Below are 25,192 nucleotides of genomic sequence, written 5' to 3' on the forward strand. Positions count from 1 at the left end.
ACGCAAATGCAGCGCCTTCTGCCCTGATTAAGCATAAAGCTACTCTGATCTGGGTGTCCTAAAAGGAAATTAATTCTTTCAGTGTCTTGGTAAGTAGCTTGGCAAAGATCTTTGTCTCCATGTTGACTAAGGATATTTGGCGGTAAGATATTTAAGCATCTAGATGAAGTCCTGCTTTAAAAATGTTAATGCTAAGTCTGGATCAGGAAGTTAAGTTCCTAGCTGTATAGCCTCATGGTGCATCCCTAATAAATGTGGTAACAACAGGAGCAAATAAATCCTTTATTATTCAAGAAGGAATGCATTATGGTCGGACTTCCGGCCAATTTGCACTTTTACATTGGTCACAGCAACTTTTGTTATAGGCCTGTCTAGTGTGTCCCAGTCCTGCTTGTTTAAGATTCTAAGACCAGGAATGAAGATAATCTATAAGTGGAGTTGCTAGCTTGTGATTCAATTGCTAGTGTTTGTGTGTAAAGTGAAGTAAAATGCTGCAAAGGTATATATGAATTCTGCTGCTGTGGTTGCTGTGTGACCTTTTGGTAGTTTAACTCCTAATTACAGTGTCTCATATGGCCATTATAGTAGTTTACCAGCTGTGTCCCATATCTTGAATGTACGGCATTGTGAGGCCCTCCATGCTTCTCTACATTAATCTAGGTAGACTCCCTTCAAGATAGATTCATCATATTGTTTTTGGCACTGCAGTTCTTCTCCACCCTATTCTATTGTTTCTCGAGTTTGAGCACCTTGGGTTCAAGTTAAACAGTTTTTTTTGTCTTTCATCTAATCTCAACTTTTAAGGTATGCCCTTGCTCTACTGTGAAACTCCACCTATCTTTTCTCCCTGAGTTTAATATTTTAAGAAAACTATTCCCTTCATCACCTTTTCTGTCTCCCAAATAGAAACATTGTAAGGAACAGGACCCCTTGTTTGTTTCCAAGTATGTCTTGTTTTCAGAACGTAAGAATTGGGTGAATTTATTGTCTGTCAGTCATACCGCATTAAGCTTGCAAGTGTTATGCTCTTCTTCTTCAGGCATGCCTATGCTAGGTTTTAATAGCAAGTGGTCCTGTCAGTCTCTAGGGAGAATGTGGTTACCTGTGAGCCACATGATGATTTCTAGGGAGGGGGGGAAAAAGTTTTCAGTTCTACATATGGGTTTATGTGCTGCTGAGGCTTGGGCATAAGCACTTACATTGGCGTTCCATGTATATCAAATGTTACTGAATTCTAAGAGAGCAGACCATTCTAAGAGTGCAATACTCCTATGTGGGCTAGCAGGGTGCCCAAATGTGTCCATGTCTCAGTTCACAATTGTATCAGTCTCCACCAATCAAAATGAGATCTATCATGCAAAGAGTCTAGGGGCTCCCTTACTAGTGGACGGGCGCTTGCTCTAGCAATCCCAAGATGCTCTCTTTAGGGGGCAGTGTGGTGAATCGGCCTTCGGCTTATCGGAGAGAAGTGTGAGACATCTGCAAATACACTCCTAGTCAATAGATGAGACACATGACTCAAGAAGGAGATTCACACAAATTTACAAAATGTATGTTTTGGCACCAGAATCAATACGTTCAGGTAAGTACATTTTTCAAGATAAATCTTTACAGTTTTATGAAGTTGATGCAGTGCAATTTTTGGAAGCTGCAATGTTATACTATGGAGGAAAAACAAATATGGCAAACAGGTACATTACAGTGACTTAAGGGACCAATCTCCTGGACTTAAGGTGAGTATTGGACAAGGGTCAGGACCACACCAACAGGTCACACCGGGCAGCAGTGGGGCAGCTGGGTGCAGAGGTTTAGTATGGTGTTGGGTGCCCAATTATAGTCACTGGGGATTGGTCCGGTTGCAAAGAGGCTGCAGGTTTAGACTGGGAGTCCAGTCAAGGAGAACAAACGGGTAGGTTCAAGTTTTGAGATGCTCAGATACGTGAGATCACCTTGGGTCCTCTTCTACACGGGCCTGGGGTGATGGGTGCAGAGGTGCTTTGAGGCATTGGGTTTTCTCCACTGGAACATTTGCGGTTGAGGGGGCCTGCCTGCAGAGGCTGCAGGCGGCGGTGGTGAGTCCACCATGGGCCAAGTGCAGGGTGGGCTTTGTCTCTGGAGGGCTGGGGATCCACCTTGGCACTGTTAGTTCACTTCAGCTCAGGCTGGGCAGCATAGGTGCAATGATGCTTTCAGGTGTCCAGTTCGCAGTGGTCCATAGTCCTCTCAGTTCTTCTTGGGGTGCCTGCAAGATGCAGGAAAGCAGCTCTGCTGCTCCCTGGGGTTTCCTGTGTCTTTCTTAAAGGCAGACAGTACTCCCAGGCTTTTGGAGGCACAGCAGCTTGCAGCGTAAGTCAACTTTGGTGCAAATAGATGGGAACAGCAGGCCGGCAGGGCTGGTGCCAAGTCAGGTGCTTCTGTCTCAGTCTTTGCTTTTGCAGCTCTTGATTGTTCTTCTTCTTTGTGGTCAGCAGGAATCTGCTTTCCTGGTGCTAGGGGCTCCCCTAAATACTGAATTTAGGGGAGTGTAGGGTAGTAGCCAATGGGCTACTTACCTCTGGGGTCTCTTCGCCCCATATATGACCACTTCCTGTGGGGAAATGGGCATAACCCTGTTCCAGAGTTCCTTCTTCTGCCAAAGCCAGGAAGACAGATTTCTAAATGTGGTGTCCACATCGGGCAGCTCACCTTAGCAGTGGGACTGGCCTGAGTGGTGGACATCGCTCTGAATCCTAAATTTCCTGTCTGTCCCAGTGCCAAATCGACCCTGGGGCAGCGGGGGTAGGCATCTCTCCTTTGAGTGAAGCCATATCTGCATACCAAGGGTGGTAGGCTCCTTAGAAGCCCTCTGGCTTGGAATGTAGATTCGCAGATCATCCTGTTGGGTCGGGTGTGTAAACACCTCGCCCAGAGCAAGCTTTGTTTGTCTGCCCGAGATCAAAGGCTCTCACCCTAGGAGGTCAAACTTGTGTATGGTAATGGCAGGTTGGCTAAAACTAGTCCGTCCCCACACAGGTACCTGGTAGGTTTTCAGGGGGGCCTCTGGGTGCATGTATTAATAAATCCACCACCGGAATCAGTGAGGGTTTATTATTACAAGATGTTTGAAACCCAACATCCCTATTTTCAGTCATGTAGCTGGGTAACTCGTATTGACCAGTGTCAAGCACATTTACTAAAAGTGGCTTCCCTGTTCAGTTACAATGTCTAAGAATCAACAAAGACATAGCAGGGACATATCTGCTCTTGCAGATATGTCCTCACATATAATATAATGAATACACCATGCCTTAGAGCTGTATGGCCTGCTGTAGGGGTGACATACATATATTGCATGCAATTTTGGGGGACATGGCACACAGGCTCTGTGCCATGTTGTGTTTTCACTGTTAGCTGCACCAAGACACACAGCCTGCAATGGCAGTCTGCATGTGCTAGGTGAAGGGTCGCTGAGGGTGGCACAACACATGCTGCATCCCTTGGGGACCCTCTTTGGTACCCATGCCCATAGGTACCAAGAGTACCTACAGGGGAACCAAAGGTATTTTCAATTGGGAAACTATTGCACAGTTTTAGGGCAAAAGATCTGGCACTGAGGACCTGGTTGGTAAGAACCCAGTGCAATTTCAATCAAAATTGCATCGTATACTAGGCAAAAGCGGGGTGGGGGTGACCATGTCAAAAGGGGGCAAGCTCCTACAGCAGCCTCTTGAAGCGGGTGTTTTACCAGTCATGGAGCACCATGGCAGTGTGAGGAGCATGCGTCAATGTAGGAGGCAGTTCTATGAAATGCAAAGCTCCACCTCTCGACCCTAAGGGAAGGTTCCTTGAAGTCGCGCAGAAGCGTATTCAGCCAAGTCCACCTCCACTGCACTCGGGCAGGGTAGGGGGAGAAGAAACAATGGGGAAAACTCCCTCCTTCTAATTAGTATAATTGTTAAAACCTTTTCTGAAAAATCCAGTAGTTGTTGAAGGGAACGTGTTTCTGATAGTTTTCAGGTAGTGCCCTCCTGTTAAAATGCACTGCATGATTTCCCCCCAGCAAAAGAGACCATGATTCAGTCCAGACTTAATATTACTTCTTCAAGTGCTCCTTTAGTCCTTCCTTGATACGAATAGCATCATCTTAGTCCTGTTGCTTGTTCTGCTTTTATTTTCCTCTGCAACCTCTTCTTACAATCGGGTAAAATGCTGTTGTACTGGAAATAATATTTGGGTGTTCCCAAAGCCTACTGCAGACCACAAAGTTCTAGGCAATTATTGGCCCTTATTTCTTCTGTAATTTTCTAGAAAAATAACAAATATTGTTAATCAATAATTGCCCACCTTTTTTTAAACAAGCAATCTTCTTGATCCTTAGCAATCAGGATTTTGTACATCTTTTAGCTCTCAGACATTCCTCATTTTGGTTACTTAAAATGACATAAAAGGATAGTGTCTGCCGGTGGAGAGGCAGCTCTAATGCTTCTTGACCTGTTTGTCGGCTGCCTTCTTTGAATTTTTCCCATTCCATCCATATTAATCATTTGGTGACCCGCGGAATTTGCAATCACGGCCTCAATTGTTTATCTTTTCGGCAAGGCTGATCCCAAGTAGTCGTGTTTTATTTATTTATTATTTTTTTTCCCTTTTTTTTCTTTTCTTTCAGATCCTCTTTTAAGGACATTCACTGCTGAGTTCCCCAGGGCTCTTACCTCAGCTCTTCTCTTCTTAACCTTTAGACCAGGTATCCTCATCCTTCATTCTAAAGGACCTTTATGGAAGGACAATGGCAGCGAATATTTTTATCAGTGTCTTTTTCCCCTTTGTGGTGCGGTTGACATTATCCTTGCATTTTCCTTTCTTGTTTATCACTCTGTAAACCAGACAAAAACATTTTATAAGTTTATTTTGTTGATTACATGGTGGTCTTTGATGGTGGTGACAGGAGTCTATTCACCCAATGGCAGGATCCTACACAATGCATACTGTACAGGTCTCTGCCTTTTCAACTTCAGCGGTTCAGGCACAGATTAAGCTGGAGTTTAATCTAGTGTGTCAGCTGCTGACAGAAGTGGCACAAATAATCAGGGTATGTGCTAGACTCTTCTCTGGCCTGAGACGTTAACACATCTGAGCAGGGATTAAATGTTTAGCTACTAGACACCCACACAATCCCTTGTTTTACTCCTTTAGGTTTAGTTTTAGGGGACCTGGATGATATATGTGCTCATCTGCCTCCTTTATAACAAGTAAAAACATTTTGCAAGTAAGATTACATACACTGTCTGTCTTTTGAGAATAACGTGGTTGAAGCCCTACTTCACAGGGAGGCCATTTCTGGCAAGATGTATAATTTTCTGAATAGCGATTTTCTGCGATTCACAATTAGGTAATCGCTACTTGAATGTTTGCAACTCCAAGAGTTTTATTTAGCGATTGCCAATGGCTCACCAGTTGACCTACCTCATTAATATTCATGATTGTGAATGGCTACAATCACAGGGATGATGGCCTGCTAAGCTCAACAGACCACCATGGTGGTCTGTGATTGCTTTTAAATAAAGCAAAAAAAAAAAATGTATATTATTATTTTTTATTTTTTTAACGCAGCCCGTTTTCTTTAAAGGAAAACTGGATGAGTTTGAAAAAGAAAAATGGAAAGTTTTTTTCAAATTTTTTTTTTGTAAGAGTAGGCAGTGGTGCATGGGACCACTGCAGGGATGTGGAATTCCTATCGCCCCACGCCCGGGACAAGTTTTCATATATGTTTTGTCCTTAGGACAAGTAGGCCCAACCCCCTGCAGCACAAACCCTTTGGATGCCAGCTTACAGAGAGGTGAACTATCTGCAGTTGACGTAATATGTGTCCATATGTAAATGCTGTTCGAACTTGTATTTATGGTTCATTAATGAAAAGACTTAATTGTTATGGTATGCGATGTAAATAAACTTTTAATAGATACACTGCACTACTGACAGTGGTACCAGTTTAAAAAAAAAGTGTACATACATGTTTGAAATGTTTAACCATATGAGGCTAAGTATGATGCTCCCGTACTGCTCTCTGATTAGATGCAAATGTTTGCAGAAGCTTGTAAGCATGAGTGCAGAAACAATGCAAGTAAGATTATTTTTTTTTGCTACTATGAAATCTTAGGTGCTAATTCTTTGAAGTGTCATTTAGTAAAATGTGTTGATGCATGCTAGAATGTCTAAAAATATTCCTAATGGAAAATCAGTGCAACCATTTTCAATGAGATTATGGGGAGCATGAAAATAAACCAGCACTGGCAAAGCTAACCAATTCAACTTTTTTGTGAGTCTTTTGGTTTTGTCAATGCGTGTCCAGTGGCCTAACAAAGGCCCTGCAGCCCCCCACCAGGGGGCCCACTCAGGATGGCACCTGAGCTGAGGGAGTCTGGGGCGGGGCGTTGACGGGGTCCCTCTCCATGTTCTTTGCAGGGGGACCACCTCCAGTTTCGTTACGATACTGATTGCCACAGTAGTTCCTGGCACTGAACAAAACTGTGTGCACCAACATGCTTCTTATGGAAGGGCAGAATGCGATCACTCACAGTAAAACCAGCCGAAAGATAGAGAGAGAAATAGAAGTTTAATAAAAACTAAATATCTTTGTTAATGCCAGACCAAATTAGGGACCCAATTCTTAAAGAAAGTCACATAAATGCACCCATGGTATATGTCTTTGAATTAGTGCCTTTCATGAATTCACATGAATTTAGAGAAGTAGATCAGGAAATCGTACTCCTACAAAATATTTGTAAACTGTATTTTAGCACAAGCAAATATGCATTTGTAGATTTCCTCATGGGAAAATCTAATGAGCGTTTGTTTACAAGTTCACTTTGTCTCCAACCACTTTTTTCCCAACCCTGGAAGAACTTCTACTTCTGCCATTGTCAGGAGTACATTTCTAACCTTTCTCACTAGGGGGGAAAAATTAGAGAAGAGATGGTGAAAATTCTTAAAACATGAAAATTAGTAGGTTTGCAGACTCAATGACATTCCAGCCTTGGAACTATTGCTTACTGCTTCCTCCAGCCCCAGCATGTAGATCTGCGGAAAGGTGGTAAAATAAAGAAATTGCTGTAGTGGGGATTTAGATTGCAAGTATTCAAGCCCTACTATAGTAGTAGCCCTGGCATAATCAGAGGGGCTATTATCAGACCTCTCACATAGTGAGATTGCTGTCATAATTTGTTGCAGCACTACATGGTGCCAAAGGGACAAGTAGATTTTTTTTCACGGTAAGTAGATTTAAGAAGCAACCTGTTCCATGGACAAGTAGATATTTTATTAAATTCCACACCCCTGCAACTGCCTGCTCTTAAAAATTGTTCTACCATGCATTCACAAAGATGGAGTCCCTTTGGGACGGACCCCTTTCCGTTTGCAAATGGGTTACCACCTACTTGAAGTAGGTGATAAAATGCAAATGTTTTGCAACAGCATTTCAGTCACAAAACATTCCTGCATACCTCTGCAATTCGGTATTAGGAAGGGACGCCCTTGATGCGCCCCTTCCTAATACCGAATCGGTATGTAGTCGCAATTCCAAATTGCGATTCGGTAACGACTGCAGAAATGCATGATACATCTGGCCCTTCGTTCCAGAAGTTGTTTTCTTTTATTTATCTTGGGCATTTTGTGGCCCAGTTTTCGCTGTGATTATATACAAGAATCTTATATACATCTAATTATTTCTCGTCTCGCCGTTACTGTGGAATGTTAACGTTTCTTAAAACAGTCTTTTAGATTTTATAAGGCAACAACTTGTTGAGAAGCCTTTATGTTGTGTCTCAGTGGAGCAGATTGCCAGTTGGCATGGAACTTCATCAGATTTTTTGGGAGGGATTTCTACACTGTTTTTTCAGCCCCACGTCTTCCACCTTTAAAGTCCTTTGTGGACCACAAAAGTTAAAACCGCAGTTGGCTATGCAATTGACATTTGAATTCAGTAATGTTGTCTTTCGGGATATATTATTTGTGGCTAAGCGAATTTCTAAGACACCACTGCCATCGTGTGGCAGATGATTGTTAATGGCAGTAACATCTCTTTTGAGCCGTCACTGACAGAAAAGATTTTAAGTTGATCTAATGTTCGTGCTTTCCGATGATATGCTAAAAGCAAGGAGCACCTTAATGTTTTAGCTAATTTGGTTTGAAAACGTTCACTTCTAGACAAACATCGACCATTTTAGTGCATCGTGTTGCCCCAGATTTTTCTTGGCATACAAAGCTTTACATTATTTTTTTATTATTTTTTCTGAGTTAACAAACGAGACTTGAGTTACATTCAGTGTAGGAAGTTGGCTCTGTATGTGCTATTTCAAAGTAAGGAATAGCATGCACAGAGTCCAAGGGTTCCCCTTAGAGGTAAAATAGTGGTAAAAAGAGATAATACTAATGCTCTATTTTGTGGTAGTGTGGTCGAGCAGTAGGCTTATCCAAGGAGTAGTGTTAAGCATTTGTTGTACATACACATAGACAATAAATGAGGTACACACACTCAGAGACAAATCCAGCCAATAGGTTTTGTATAGAAAAATATCTTTTCTTAGTTTATTTTAAGAACCACAGGTTCAAATTCAACATGTAATATCTTGTTTGAAAGGTATTGCAGGTAAGTACATTAGGAACTTTGAATTATTTCAATTGCATGTATACTTTTCAAGTTATTCACAAATAGCTATTTTAAAAGTGGACACAGTGCAATTCTCACAGTTCCTGGGGGAGGTAAGTTTTTGTTAGTTTTACCAGATAAGTACGACACTTACAGGGTTCAGTTCTTGGTCCAAGGTAGCCCACCGTTGGGGGTTCAGAGCAACCCCAAAGTTACCACACCAGCAGCTCAGGGCCGGTCAGGTGCAGAGTTCAAAGTGGTGCCCAAAACGCATAGGCTTCAATGGAGAGAAGGGGGTGCCCTGGTTCCAGTCTGCCAGCAGGTAAGTACCCGCGTCTTCGGAGGGCAGACCAGGGGGGTTTTGTAGGGCACCGGGGGGGACACAAGCCCACACAGAAATTTCACCCTCAGCGGCGCGGGGGCGGCCGGGTGCAGTGTTAGAACAAGCGTCGGGTTCGTAATGGAAGTCAATGAGAGATCAAGGGATCTCTTCAGCGCTGCAGGCAGGCAAGGGGGGGCTTCCTCGGGGAAACCTCCACTTGGACAAGGGAGAGGGACTCCTGGGGGTCACTTCTGCAGTGAAAGTCCGGTCCTTCAGGTCCTGGGGGCTGCGGGTGCAGGGTCTTTTCCAGGCGTCGGACTTAGGTTTCAGAGAGTCACGGTCAGGGGAAGCCTCGGGATTCCCTCTGCAGGCGGCGCTGTGGGGGCTCAGGGGGGACAGGTTTTGGTACTCACAGTCGTAGAGTAGTCCGGGGGTCCTCCCTGAGGTGTTGGTTCTCCACCAGCCGAGTCGGGGTCGCCGGGTGCAGTGTTGCAAGTCTCACGCTTCTTGCGGGTAGATTGCAGGGTTCTTTAAAGCTGCTCCTTTGGATAAAGTTGCAGTCTTTTTGGAGCAGGTCCGCTGTCCTCGGGAGTTTCTTGTCGTCGTCGAAGCAGGGCAGTCCTCCGAGGAGTCAGAGGTCGCTGGTCCCTTTGGAAGGCGTCGCTGGAGCAGAGTTCTTTGGAAGGCAGGAGACAGGCCGGTGAGTTTCTGGAGCCAAGGCAGTTGTTGTCTTCTGGTCTTCCTCTGCAGGGGTTTTCAGCTAGGCAGTCCTTCTTCTTGTTGTTGCAGGAATCTAGTTTCTAGGTTCAGGGAGAGCCCTTAAATACTAAATTTAAGGGCGTGTTTAGGTCTGGGGGGTTAGTAGCCAATGGCTACTAGCCCTGAGGGTGGGTACACCCTCTTTGTGCCTCCTCCCAAGGGGAGGGGGTCACATCCCTAATCCTATTGGGGGAATCCTCCATCTGCAAGATGGAGGATTTCTAAAAGTTAGAGTCACCTCAGCTCAGGACACCTTAGGGGCTGTCCTGACTGGCCAGTGACTCCTCCTTGTTATTCTCATTATTTTCTCCGGCCTTGCCGCCAAAAGTGGGGGCCGGGGCCGGAGGGGGCGGGCAACTCCACTAGCTGGAGTGTCCTGCGGTGCTGTGACAAAGGGGTGAGCCTTTGAGGCTCACCGCCAGGTGTTACAGCTCCTGCCTGGGGGAGGTGTTAGCATCTCCACCCAGTGCAGGCTTTGTTACTGGCCTCAGAGTGACAAAGGCACTCTCCCCATGGGGCCAGCAACATGTCTCTAGTGTGGCAGGCTGCTGGGACCAGTCAGCCTACACAGATAGTCGGTTAAGTTTCAGGGGGCACCTCTAAGGTGCCCTCTGTGGTGTATTTTACAATAAAATGTACACTGGCATCAGCGTGCATTTATTGTGCTGAGAAGTTTGATACCAAACTTCCCAGTTTTCAGTGTAGCCATTATGGTGCTGTGGAGTTCGTGTAAAACAGACTCCCAGACCATATACTCTTATGGCTACCCTGCACTTACAATGTCTAAGGTTTTGCTTAGACACTGTAGGGGCACAGTGCTCATGCACTGGTACCCTCACCTATGGTATAGTGCACCCTGCCTTAGGGCTGTAAGGCCTGCTAGAGGGGTGTCTTACCTATACTGCATAGGCAGTGAGAGGCTGGCATGGCACCCTGAGGGGAGTGCCATGTCGACTTACTCATTTTGTTCTCACTAGCACACACAAGCTGGTAAGCAGTGTGTCTGTGCTGGGTGAGGGGTCTCTAGGGTGGCATAATACATGCTGCAGCCCTTAGAGACCTTCCCTGGCATCAGGGCCCTTGGTACCAGAGGTACCAGTTACAAGGGACTTATCTGGGTGCCAGGGTGTGCCAATTGTGGAATCAAAAGTACAGGTTAGGGAAAGAACACTGGTGCTGGGGCCTGGTTAGCAGGCCTCAGCACACTTTCAATTCAAAACATAGCATCAGCAAAGGCAAAAAGTCAGGGGGTAACCATGCCAAGGAGGCATTTCCTTACATTCAGTACTTGAAATGTAGATCTAGAAAGACAGGTACTCGATATTCAGAGTATGTTTGCTACTTAGACGTACCAGTACTGTCCCATTAAAAGTTTTTCACTTCCCCTGTAATGGGATAGTCATTTCCCTTTTTGAAGTTACTCAGTACTAGGCCGCTTCAGCCCATTTAAATCACTGACAACAGTGAAAGATGAGGAAACATAAGTTAAATGCGGTATGAAACCCAGTTGTCAAGTTTAATGCAATACCTGCGACTCAACAAGCACTGCCACACTTTTACGCAGTTTCCTCCGAAAGTATAAGGTATTAGCAACCCTCTTCCAGTGGAGAAAGTCTGGAGATACTGCAGCATCTTCAAAGTACACGTGAACATATTTGTTTAAAAAAATATTCTTAGTGCTAGCATTCCCACGATGCACTGTGTGATACATTCTAAAATGTTCTCCCCTGCCCATCCTTGTTTATGCAATAAAATATGGCTGCTGTAGTCCGAGATGCCCAGACATCGCATACCTTGCTTCAAATCCTATATTTACAATATACTCACTCCCCATCTCAAACACCGTCGCGTGCTTTTTCATCATTAATGTGCTGTACATGACTCAGTGTGTATAGTTAAAGTGTACTTCTCGGGCTCAGTGATGTGAATTTATAGCCGCACAATTGTTGGTGTTTTCGTTATCAGTTGATGATTTCACTGGATAGGCATTTTTCTGAGCTGTCAGTTTTTCAGTATTTATGCAAACAGTGGCTGATGTAATCAATGTTACATGCAGTGAGTCAGATATACTACATTATTTTTTGTGTCTCGGCTACAGACAGCTTTAACTATCTTGGTTGAAGAGCTATTGTTTCCAATATACAACATATACTTAGAGTGGGCTTTGGAGCACACAACTGGATAACTTTGCTGTCTCTCATGTGTCCGTGCCCCATTTGATGGCTTTCTTCCCTGTTCTTGTGTGTCTGGCCCAGGAGCATTTTTGTCTGACCGTGCTCTGGTTGGATGAGTTGTATACTTCCATTGGTGACTTGAGGTGACACTTTTTCTTCTTTAGCATTTAGCACTGCATGTGAAAGTGTGTGTTTACATGCTCAGCACCCTGCTTATTGCTCTCCACCCCCTTGAGCTCTTGATTTACTCCCCTCCCTTGAGCTCTTGATTTACTCCCCTCCCTGCCTTGTTTTTAAATAACTTATTTTATTTTTTAAGTTTCGAGTGCTCAAGCGTTCTAGCCTGCTGTAATTTCTCTGTGGGCTTTTAAGCACGCCCACCACACGACCATCAGTTTCTTTGGTTCATGGGCTTGCCTTTTAAAAATCGCTTGCTTTCAGTTGTGAAAGGCATGCATACGCCATGCCTTTTCTGGTGTTTAGCCCTCCTCGCGAGCACCGACCAACTACTCAAAACATAGGAAGCTCAATATTTTCCGTATGGCTTCTGGACTACTTTAAAAAAAATTCCTATGCAGCGCGATCTCGCTGGGCAGTAGTTGAACGCTTTGAATGGCATTGACCCTGTTACATGGATAATTGCACATTTGCCGATACGTTTGACAGTGAGTGAACTTATACTTCTTTTTGTGTATTCCTTCATGCTCATGGCGTGGTGGTTTAAATCGGCTGACTTATGTAAAACTGCATTATTTTTCATTTTCAATTTATGTGCCAATAAAAGTCCTGTTAGGACTTTACAACGATAATAGCTCTAAGTTGAGCAAATGCGAGACCCATTGTATTGCAAATGCTTGTTATTTATTTATTTTAGGAGTGCCTGTCAGCTGCTAAATAATACCAGGCTGCTCACTTCTATTTCTCACCGTTTAAAAAAAAAAAAAAAAAAAAAAGCATTAAAAGAAATTCCTTTTCAAAATTGCTGGCCATGCCGGTGCATGTGATGATGATGGCATTGGAAATAACCATTTGCAACATCAGTAGCTTTACCTCTTAGAGCCGTTGCCATTAGGTTTGCCAGTACTTGCATGTTGGATCTGATAGAGAGTTCTGCAGTAAATTGTAATAGTATTTATATAGCACTTACTACCCCTGACGAGGCATGAAAGCGCTTTTCGGCGAGTAGCACGCTACTCCTGAACCCAACAAGAATTAGTGATGGATTAGTATCGGGAAATATGAGTACACTTTTAGTATTATTATGAGTTAATTTGAGCCACAGATATGAGAGTTCGTTAGTTAGATTAACTGGAGTAATGGAGGGGTGGAGGAGGAAAGAAATCAAGAAGTGTTAATTGGGAGTATATCCCTCATTTACTCATCCCAAAGGCTTGGGATGAGTAAAGGGGGATGGAGGAGGGAAGGGTTAGGGAGATCATAGTAGCAGGGTGAGATAAATGAGGGAGAATTTAGTAGGATTGTTTGTGAGGTCATGGTAGTAGAGTGAGGTTTGGTGAGTTAGATGTGGAAGCAGAGGGAAGAGGTTAGGCAGAGTTATTTAGGAGATGAAAGTAGTAGAATGGATTTGTGATGAGTCAGAGTGGGAATGGAGGATAGATTGATAGAGACATGACATATGATGATGGGTAGATAAGATGAGAGCAGGGATTCATAGATAACTAGTATAACAACCCACCCAGGAGCCATGCAATGACCCACGAACATGCCAAGCACAGAACAACATACTTACATACATATATATATATATATATATATATATATACAAACACATGCACACACATATGTACATACAATACATAATTAGAACCATGGGTAAATATACTTAGTAAAACAGGTTCAAAGAGTGTGTGTGTATTTTATTGTTATGACATAGTAGTGATACATATTTTCTAAAGAACTATACATAACTAGAAATATACACATAATCAGAAAAAATATTTATCAACATGGGCATATGCAGTCCATAGTTGTTTGAATATGGTGGTTATGAAGGAAAGAGACAACTCTTGACTAGTTTTCTGAAGACAAGAAAGTTATCTGTGGCTCTTACAGTTGGGGGTAATGAATTTCATAGTTTGGCTGCTTGAACGGTGAAGGATGTACCACCTATAGTCTTTTTCTTGTATGGTGGTGTTCTAAGGCGGGGTGCCAATCTTGAGCGGAGGTTTCTTTTTTGGATGTACTTGGTTATGTTGTTTCTGATAAAAAGTGGTCCTGTTCCATGTATAGCTTTGTGGGTGATACAAAGCAGGGGAGATGTGGGCTTGCGGCTTTACATGTAATAGTAGCCTGGCTGCGGAGTTCTGAATACGTTGTAGTTTTTCATAATAGATAGAGATGATCCATGGTAGAGGCCATTGGCATAATCTAGTTTGGATAGTACTAGCGAGATAGTAGCTTGCACCTTGTGTAGAAATCCGAGGTGGGGGAAGATGCGTCGTAGAGTCTTCATTGTGATGAAGCTTGTTCGTGCTAATTTGTCCACTTGGGCATTCATAGTTAACTTGGAATTCATGGTGATTCCAAGGTTTTTAACTTCCTTGGATAATTGAGGAGGTGATCCAAGATCGTCAGGCCAGACGCACAGAGGGTCATAACTTTTCCAGTCACCACATATGAGTATTTCTGTTTTGGAGATATTTAGTTTGAGATGGCTCCAGGTCATCCACTGATCAACGGCTCTGAGGCAACTGAAGATTTCTGAGTTTTCAATGTTTTTGGGGCATTCTAATTTAAGTAGTATGTGTGTGTCATCTGCATAGTTGTAGCATGTGAGATGGAAATCATTGATCAGTTCTGGTAAAGATATCATGTAGATGTTGAAAAGCAAAGGTGAGATGATTGATCCTAGGGGGACCCCTGCTTTTGTGAGGTAGGGTTTGGACGAGAAGGGGGGCGAGTAGATGATATTAGATCTTTTTTGAAAATAGGAAGTAATTCAGTCGAGAGCAGACCCTTGTATGCCGGCTTTGTGGAGTCTTTGAATTAGGGTGTCATGGTCAACCATATCAAAGGCAGCCAAGAGCTCCAAGAGAAGTAGTGCAGCAACTCCATTGCGGTCGACTGTGTTTTTAAGATCATCCCAGATTGCCAGGAGTGCCGATTCAGTGCCTCTTCCTGGGCGGAACCCAGTTTGGAAGTCTGAAAGTATAGAATTGTCTTCAATGAATTGTGACATCTGGGCAAATGCTGCTCTTTCTATCAATTTGCCCAGGAAAGGTCCATTTGTGATTGGTCTGTAGTTGTTGGGGTCTTGCGGGTCTAGGTTTGTTTTCTTTAATAACGGTCGTATGTGTGCCTTTTTTTCAGGTCTATAGGAAAAGTTCCTGTAGTTAGGTGATGTTGATGATTCTTCTTACAGGTGTGGCAGCAGAAGTAGATAGAAGAATGTTCTTGAAGATTTGTGGTGGGCAAGGGTCAGAAGGGCAACCGGAAGGTCTGCTTGCTTTGACCAAATCCATAAATTCACCATGGGATATTTGTTGGAAGGACTGTAGAGGCTGGGTTGGTTTATTCTTACAGGGTATTTTAGGAAAGGGGTTGGTGCTGATGGTTTTCTTCTGTTTTAAATAGGAGTCCAATGTGTCTGCCTTGGTTGTGTAGTGAGTTGCCAATTTGTTTGTGAAATCTTGAGTAGTGGGATGACTTCCTTCCATGCATGTAGGTTTTCGAAATTCATTGATAATTTTATAAAATTCCTGGGTTGTAGATTGAGCATTTTGAATTCTGTCTGAATAGTACCTTTTTTTTTTAGCTTTTTTGATTGATGATTTGTATATTCTGTTAAGTTTGTGTAGCTGCAGTTTGTCTTGACTGTTGTTTGTTGTGAGCCAGGTCCGCTGCAACTTTCTGATGTGTTGCTTTATCTTTTTAAGTTCTGTGTTTCCCCAAGGTGTTGGTTTCCCTTTGTCGTGTTTAGTTTTTCTGAGTGGTATTAGGATATCAAAAGCTTCCTGTAGCCACTCATAAAGTTTTGGCGCAGAATTAAATCTAGATCTGTGTTGGCTGTTAGTTGTGTTTCTAAGTCATCCAAATTGAGTTTGCTCCATGGTCGATAGGTGCATGTATGTAAGTAGTTGTGGGGTGTGTTTATTTGTGGAGTTTTATGTCGGAAAGTTATCAAATGATGGTCTGACCAAGTGATTGGCGTAATGCTATGAACGGTAACTAGTTCATGCTTAGCAAAAATGACATCTAGGATGTGTCCGGCGATGTGTGTGGGATTGTGTACAATCTGATGTAGGTTCAATGCGACTAGGCCAGTGGTGATAGCTTTTGGATGGGGCATATTGGGTTTGTCAAACCAAATGTTTAGATCCCCCAAGGGTGCATAGGTTGGAGTATAATGTAATAAGGTTTGAGACTGTATCTAGAAAAGCATCTGGGAATGTGGAGTTGTTAGGTGGAGGTCTGTAAAGGAGGAGAAAGTTACAGGAGGAAGTTGTAGTAGGGTGGCATCTGGTGAGGAGGGCTTCACAACCTTGTATGGAGATGTTGTCTGTTTTACTGAGGTTCATTGCCTGTTTGAATATAATAGCTAGTCTACCTCCTCTCTTGCCTATACGGTTTTGTGTGATGGTTTGATAGCCCGGAGGAACATGCATATCACCTTCACAGATAAGATGGTGCCATCATGAAGTTTATCCTGGGTATGTTAAACTGGTGAGTTATGTCTCTACCCAGACAGAGACACAAGCACACTTTCTGTTCTCTTGTGACTGTCTAACAGTATCCCTCTTGCACACCTTCCTCATCTGCTTCTGTAGCCGCTTCATCTTTATTAAATAGTATTCTATTGTGCTTCTGCACCAGAACGTATTGGGGTGTTTTACAAAGAAATCAGCAGCTTCAGTAGTACATAAAACATTGAATAAATACATTGCTTCTTAGAAATATATGTATAGCATTGGGAAGGAGTCGAAAAAAAACCACACGATGTGGAAGCCTGTACAGAATAGTTTATAAAACGTTGCACTGTGATAAAGGTGCAGCAGAGGATATACACTACTTTGATTTGAAACAAATGCAGTTATAGATAGGGCATGAATTAGCGCTGAAACTAGATTTTAGAAGCTGTATGAAAGCAAAGAGAGAGGGCTCTGGTGTAATAACGTATAATACTTTCAATAGGGAGATCTGATGGCATTGCCAGCCCCAGGGATAGATCGTTTTCCTGCAAGGATGTTAAGCATGTAGTGCTTCTTGGTGTGTGTTGGAAAGTCATCTTTTTGCCCTATTCATCCCAGGTTTTGTTGCTGACTGGTGCTGATGGTATCTGACTCTGACTGCCCTGGGCTTTGTTAACCAGACCCAGGCCAATGCTATGTTAAAACACACACGTAGTAGAGTACACTAGGTATTAGGCTACACTTCCAGTTGGCCTGACAGACCTTGTAAGATCCTAGTATATAGTAGGGCAAGGGGGTACAATCTGCGTATAAGTCCCTAGTATATAATAGGGCATGGAGATTAGATGCCCAGCAGCATTTCTGCACTTGCATGTATGCACTTCTGTGTGTTTACTGCTCTTTTAAATTCAGACCTGTCTTGCAGCCTGTCTTTAAAAGTTAAATTCTTACCATTTGCATGACAGTCCCTATAAGTCCCTAGTAGATAATAGAGCAAGGGGGTGCCCACTACTTATAAGACCCTAGTACATAACAGGTCATGGAAGTAAGAGGCTGATCAGAATTGCTGCCCTCTGCATGTGGGCACTGCTGGGGGGTTTCTGTAATTTTTAAATGCAGTCTGACTGCAGATTGCATTTAAATGGAAATGGTGTCCCAATTCGACTTTGCCTCAATGGGTACTTTAGAAGTGATAATCTAACTTATTTTCATGTATTAGGTATCCCCAGGGTCTCCCTTAGTTGTTCCAGAGCTAGAGGTCTATAAGAAGAGTCCCTATAAAATATGTTTTATAAACCCTGGTGAGGAAAAACAGCTCATTTCATTTTCTCTGTTGTAGATACTGGGCTCCATAGGCTAACATTACAGTATTACATTTTATTGTATAATAGCAGGGAAACGTGTAGACAAGTCATTCAAGTACTTAAAAGGTTTGTTTTGATAAATCCAGCCATTTGCCATTGGTGAATTTTTTTTATAACTTCTACAGAAAATAATTTATGAGGCTTTCCTTTCTGTAAGCCAAAATCCAGCCTTCTAAAGCTCCCCTCTGATTGGTCAGTGCTAACAGGCTAAGTAGAGCTGCTTGATTAAGTGGTAAGTGGCTGTTCAGGGGAGAGGCAATCTGGTGAAGGGTAGCTCTGGGGCTTCACAGGAATGCCAGAGCAGGGGGAGGGGCAATCAAACATACAATCTCAAAGGAGAGCTGGACAGGCAGGTAATGCCAGATCACGTAACCCCCCACCTTCTGGACCCCCAGCTAGATACCAGACTTATGGAAGGAACTTGCAGATGTTGGGAGGAGGAGAGCTATGGAAATGAGCCACACTGGGTGTTGGGTTAGTCCGCTCTGACTGCTCTTCTGAAATTTCAGCCATCATGGATTTTGGAAGAATGGTGCTCTCTGGGACAGATATATGCCACACTTTGGAGGAAGTGGTCATGCATCTGGGTGTCATCCTGCATTCTGTTGGCCAGGGGAACCTCCCTTCCTGGTGCTGAGGAGCTGTGAATAAATATGTGAGAGGTGCGTAGCCTCTCCGATGTGCTGCCAGAAACTATAAGAGGAAGAAGTACTGCCCTGCTGGAATCTGGGTCTGTACCCTTGGCCTGCACTTCTGAGTGAACTGCACCTGCTACACAGTCTGGTACTACAGCCCTGGGGGCAGGCCCTTTCTTCAAGAATGACTCAGGAGCAGACTCCCTGCACCTACACGTTAAAGGTCCTTCACCGGCATTATCCCCAACAAGAGTCCCCAGCCTGGAGTGCATCCAGTGGACTTTTAAGGATTTGGCCAGGTGCATTGTGGGAATTGTGGTCCAACTTTCTAAGGACCATTCAGGAGATTCCAGACCCTTGGATTTGTGTTTTGGACACTTTGAACCTGCAAGGAGGACGTCAGAAAAAACCTCCTGAAGTTTGGAGAATTTTTGGTAAAGTTGGTGCATTGTGTTTCTAAGCACTAGAAACTGTTTATTCTTTAAAAATGTATATCGCTGGTTCCCTACTTTTGATTTTTGTTGTTTTGGTGTCTACTGATAAAAATACAACCTACTTTTATAAATTAGTGTGGGATTTTTATTGTGTGTTGTGGCTCACTTTTTTACTGTATTAATGTTTTTGAATGTTTTACACTCTTGTCTCCTACTTTAGTGGCCTTATTGCCAGGGCTAAGTTCATACTTACCCACTTTTAAACAGTGTGAAAGAGAAACACTAGAGACAAATAGCTCTTCTTGCTGGAGAGCTTAAAAAGTCAGTGGAACCAGCATGCTTATTCCAAGCACCAATAACCTGAAACCTGCTCCCAGAAAATCTAAGATGGATCCTCAGCCTGCTGTCATTTCAAAATGACCTAAGAACCCACCTTGTTCACCTGCACCTGCAGTCTAGGCACAGCCATGTCTGTAATACCCGTTTTGCTTCCCCCATACTATCAACAACCAATATAACTGCTCTGTGCTGACTTTGTAGCTAGTTCTTCAATAAACTTTAGTAAATAATATGGATGAATGTACAATTTGGTAACGAGAAGCATAAGAAGTAAATGTGATTAAAAACATGTAATTTACCCGTGATTCACTGCAAGTGTCCTATGGTGTTCTCCCTGCCTCTTGCTACAAACCAGCGTGTACCAAATTGTGTAGTGATGGTAGGGAAGAGGTGTTCTTCCTGCATAAGTCCTTGAAACTGCCACATCAGAAATGATGATATAGTATTAACCTGTTTAAAATTGTTTTGCAACTTTCAGGTTACAGAAGATGTTGATGAAGAACAGATGGACGACCTGGAAGAAGATGACATGAACGAAACGTCTTCAAACGTTAATGTGAAATCGACAGAAACAAAAAAAACTAAAGCAGGTGGGCTTCTTAAGCCAGTGAAGATGAGCAAGGCTGAGTTGTACAAACCACCAACCAATGAGGAGCTCAATCAACTGAAGGAGACTGAGAATCTATTCCACTCCAACCTCCTCCGGATGCAGGTGAGTGAATATGCTGCACTGTTATTCAGTTATGAAGCCAGATGTTGTACTTACAGCTAACAATTATAGGGATGCAACTTACCAATCTTTTCTCCCTTGACTTTCCTTTGGCCATTATTTGATGCAAAAACTACAATCATATTCATACTTTAAATGAAAATGCTTTATGTCTACCACTTTTCACTGATGTTCATGATCTAAGTGAAACTTAGAAAAGTAAGTATGAGAAAGTGGTGAATGATTGCTTGTTGTTGTGAAACTTTAGTTGTTGATATACGGTCAGCAGGGAAAATTGTAATTCAAGTATAAAGCGATTGGCTTATTTAGAGGTAAAAAACAAAACAAAAATGCAACCTTGCCTATTTCCTGTATTGAAATGAATCCTGAACTTCTCCAAATAGCATACGTGTGCAATAGTGTGCATTTACTGGTTGTAGCACACCACTTAAAAGATATTTATTTCTGAGAGAACTTATGTCACTGTCGGAAATGATAGAAGTGAGCAAAATACCTGTTGATTCATGGCTACATAGTTGATCTTGCATTTGGCTGTCAAAATTCTGGAAGAAGAACAGAAGTTGCATTTTTGCCGCAAAACTTGTAATTCATGATTTTGCCTCCTAAATCCTGGTAGGAGTTGAATTGAGAATTATGAACCACTCCAAAAAAGGACTAAGTGCCCTTAGTTTTTAGGTTGAGCATAGCAGCGCGAAAGCTCTGTTTTTTTAGGCATGTTGGCATGTGTTTGGGCTTTTAACTATGCCCACCGCACGCCCACCACTTTCACTCGTTGTGGGCTCGCCTTTCAAAAATCCTTTTTTAGAATTGGTAAATGCTTTACGTTTGTCCCTCCTTGGGGCTGCCTGGGGGGCTAACCCTGTTACATTGATAAATGCACTTTTGCTGATAACTTTGACTGCGAGTGAACTTCTTTTTCCTTTTGTGTCTCCTTCGCGCTCACTTTCATGGCGGCTGGGGCGCTTTGAATCTGCTTGCTTATGTCAACTGTTTTACTTTTTATTTTCAGTTTGTGTCGGCAAGAAAAGCCGAATTAGGAATTTAAAACGCTAATAGCTCCAACTTGAGCAAACCCGAGACCCATTGCATTGCAAATGCTTGTTCATTATTTTTTTTAAAGTGACACACTTGGCACTAGTTGGTGGTTCTCAAAATGGCATGAATAACATATTAAATGCATAGAGACTGTTGTTCATGGACTGTGAACAGTGATTGTAATGAAGTAAAATGATAATTGCCTACATCAAATGGGTTCTTCCTTTCTTGAAGCATTGGAATTTGCTTCCTACCTGAAACCTAATAAAACCTGAAACTTCTTTAAGCTGACAGAATCAAGTCTGAAAAAGTGGTGAACGATGAGAAGTGGGTCGTTCAAAGCCAATTGATAATGGAATTCAGGAAGATGTTGAAGTCTCTAATTGAGGGGTGGGTTTCTGCAGTTTTAAGACCGTTCTGTTTTACCTTTTCTTGGCGATGTAACCCTCTGAGTCCTATTGAATGGGATATTCCTTGCACCCCCATCAAGAGCCATAACCAATCGGGCGCTGATGATGGAGCGATCACAGGCCTCGAAAAATCATAAAAAGTTTACTAGACCTGCAGGTAGCTTGAATAATCTACTCAACCTAACTGTAATGTACTTGACCTGGAAACGGGTCTCAAATTGTGTGATCCTAGATTAATATTGTACTGTTGCCTTTTTCTTCATTCTCACATTTGAGTGCACCTTCAAATATGTGAGTTCAGCATTTCTGCTGTATAAAAATCCTTTTTTGTTTGATTAAATACACTGAACGTTTGCTTCATGTATAATAAATCTAGCCCACATACGGGGTACACATGATCCATGCATGACTTGCCTCTTAGTTTATTAATAGCTTTGCCATTAGGACAGGTGTGTTTCTCAGTTTATGTTTAAACACTCACTTTTAATAAATATATTGCTAAAGCAGGACGTGGTAGTGCACTGTCATTTACAGACAGTACATTTCCAAGAAATGTCCAAAAACCTTGCCTCTAACTTGCAGCTTTACTGATAAAACTATGTCGTGTATTAACAATAATCTGTGAAAATTGGGTTTCAGAAAACATTTATCATTTGCACATCACCAAGTAAAGTGTTCTGACTTTTTTTCATCCTATTAAAATATTTTTTTCATCACACAGAAGTACAAAAATGGTCTTTCACTGCTACTGAAATATATTTTGAAATGTTTGTAAAGTTGACTTAGTTATATAAATGTTGTGTGTTAGGAAAAACCTGATACCAAAAGCCTTTCATTTCACATAGGTCAGACAGTTCACCTTACAAAATCCTGGAACTCTGCAGTCACAAGGAAAAGTATTTGTATTGCAAAAAGACCAACTGACTTTTGACCTCTGTCTCTGAACACAGAGCAAATGTGACAAGAATAAGATTTAAAGACATCTTAATTGCTCATTCAGTTTCTGAGTGAACAGAACACATGTTCTTTGCCCACTCACCAGAAGGGTTGAGTGGAATCTAAAAATAGCTCGGCCTCATAAAATAAAACTTGCCATAATGAGTGGTCCAGTAGATGTTTCTTGCCCTGTGATCAGTTCAAAGCGCCTTGAACTGTGAATCCCTCCAGTGGTGGTCTTCAGTTTGGCTGCAAAGAAGCAGCTTTTCCTGCAAACCTGAGGCTTTTTTGATTGAGGACTGTTGCACTGATTTCATCAACTGTGAAACTGAAAACAGCTGTGGCTTACTGCCCTGGCTGCTTTCAGTTTGATAGGTGCTCGTGGGGACAGCCCCTCAGAGTACCGATCTGAATGGAAGAGGTACCATGGAAAAAGTGAGAATCTTGTCTTTCAACCCCAAAACCCCCAAAACTGTATACATGAGAAGAACCATATTAGCAATATATTCACTTCACACTATCCAAGTTTTGACTGGCTCCGGTATAAGATAACCCCACCCACAAAGGTGGGGTACCATTTTCAGCGGGAAAGTATGTCGACTTAGTTAAGAATCTTTCTGTCACACAAATACAAGGAAATTTAGTTTTTGTCTCAACTTTGAAATTTAGCGGGCACTCAGGGTAAGAAAAAGTGGTAGAATCTAATCACATCACACCATCCTGGACAGGCCCATGTGCCTAGTTTTTTGTTAGGCATTGTTATGACATTTACAGGGCATTTGGAGTAAGAGAACATGCTGGGGTCCATGCAAGCCACACCAACCTGGACTGCCCTGTATCTCTAGATTTCAGAAAAGCCCAGAGGTGGGAGGGTTCCCAACATATCTGCTTCCGTGGGCACAAATACTGCACTCATCCCCCAGGGACACTTGAGTGGAATGTTAGTGATTGCAATTAGGATTTATGCAAGGTATTCTGAGTGAGAAAAAGTAGTGTGACCGACGTCGCATCATCCTGAACTCCTCTGGGTGTTTTAGCTTTCATACTTTTTTGGGGTTCCTAGGTTTCCTTTGGCGTTCAACGACCCTGTGCCCACCTACCCAGAATGATTAAAATTCAAAGGGAAAATCTTGGTGTTCCACCTTTACTATTTGGGGCCTTTCATGGTCCGCATGATAGGCCCATGCACACAAGTGGTGTACAGTTCTGATCAGGAGAAGTATGGGAATGCTGGGTGATAGGACTTGCATGGTTTTCTGCAGGAACTTTTCCCTCGCAGAAATGTGAGGAAATGTATTCGTTTTAGTGAAAGTTGACATTTTCAGAAATCAGTGTAATTCATGTCCCATGCGATAGGCCCACTCACACAGAGGGGTATGTTTTTTATAGGGAAAAGTGTGAACTCAGAATAGTATAATTTTTTGCTGAGTTTGTCAAAATCACCAGATAATATGGGTAACTCACATTCTGAAAAATATTAATCACTCCTGTTCCTTGACTCAAATTCTTGGGCACGCTTCAGAAATGTATATTTTGGATATGAAACTACAAACCCTGAGTACCTTTTGAATCCCCAGCATGTGGGAGGTGAGGGGTGGGGGGGAGTGGTTGTTGTTGTAGAATGACTCCATGTAAGCCAAGATGTGACCTGTCCCAAATATCAAAAAAGGTCTCTGCACCATGGTGCAAAGCTCTTTTAGAATTAATTAAGAAGTTAAGTGATTACATTGTCATTCAAGGCAGATCTGAAATTTGGCCTTTTGCGTTTTCACTGCGTCATACCATATTGCTCAGTAGGAGGCAGTCTCTGGTCTGTGGTGAACACGTTCACAGATCTTGCATTAAAGGGAACGGATGGAGCTCATTTGCTTTTCTGACTTCAGGGCATTAGGAAGATGCTAGAGTGACATCTTGCACACATTTCATGCTTTGGAACACAAGTGCTTGATTAATTCAGTGTCTGTGGTCTCCTTCCAGTTGGTGGTTTATGGCTGTGGAACGGGTGAAATTTTGTGGTAGGAAAAGTGTAGAAAGGTGAATATAAGGGAAGGTAATACATTTTCTATCTTGTTACTAGCTGGGGAGTCGCAGCTTCTTTATTCTTTAAGTGAGTTGTATTCATGTAGACATTCAGGGGTGAGCTTGTACCACATTATGTGTGGTGTGCTGGAGTGAGCAGTCATCTTAAAGCATCCTTATTCTTAACCTGTTTTATCAATGGTGGCCATGGGTGGCCTCGCTAGCTTAGGAAGGGAGATGGGCAGGGATTTCCATGAGCTGACTTGTGGAACAGTGTCTTTACAAGAGACCTCTGAGTACCCAGTTTGGTGTCAAAGCTTATTGGCCAACAGTATGAACTCAATGATGTCTGTAATTCTTCCTAAGGGGGCATTTTCCATCTTCTTAGTAGTAGAGACAGGATAAGTGTTAGTGATGTTTTTTCATTATGCATAACCTTTATAATAATTCCTGCACTGCTGGTCCTGTTTGTGAATTTACACCTCTAGCACCCTACTACCTTCAGGGGACCCCCAACAACTGATTGCAAGAATCCCCTAGGCAGTAAAAGTACCTTGGAACCCTCACCGCTTAAACGCGCATTTGAGTAAAAGTGTTACTTACTTGCAAATCATCAAAAACTGCACCTGTACTTGTTCTTTTGAAAGTATTCTGGTGTTTATATAATATAAGCAAAGTAACTATGTTCCCTCTTGAGTGTGTGTCTTATTTCTTGACTCTGTGTGTTCAATAAATGCTTAGCACTATCCTCTGATAAGTCTAA

The 25,192-nt window shown here is 42.6% G+C and overlaps 1 protein-coding gene across 1 annotated transcript in view; it reads left to right on the top strand.

Annotated features, from left to right (window-relative positions):
• NOL6 (nucleolar protein 6) overlaps positions 1-25,192 on the top strand; it is a 455,500-nt gene that overhangs the window by 15,734 nt on the left and 414,574 nt on the right. The window contains exon 2 of the mRNA XM_069217421.1: positions 19,778-20,011. Coding sequence (XP_069073522.1) covers positions 19,778-20,011 — 234 coding nt within the window. The remainder of the gene's footprint in view (positions 1-19,777; positions 20,012-25,192) is intronic.

Source organism: Pleurodeles waltl, chromosome 1_1 (genome assembly GCF_031143425.1).
Source record: "Pleurodeles waltl isolate 20211129_DDA chromosome 1_1, aPleWal1.hap1.20221129, whole genome shotgun sequence".
NCBI lineage: Eukaryota > Metazoa > Chordata > Amphibia > Caudata > Salamandridae > Pleurodeles > Pleurodeles waltl.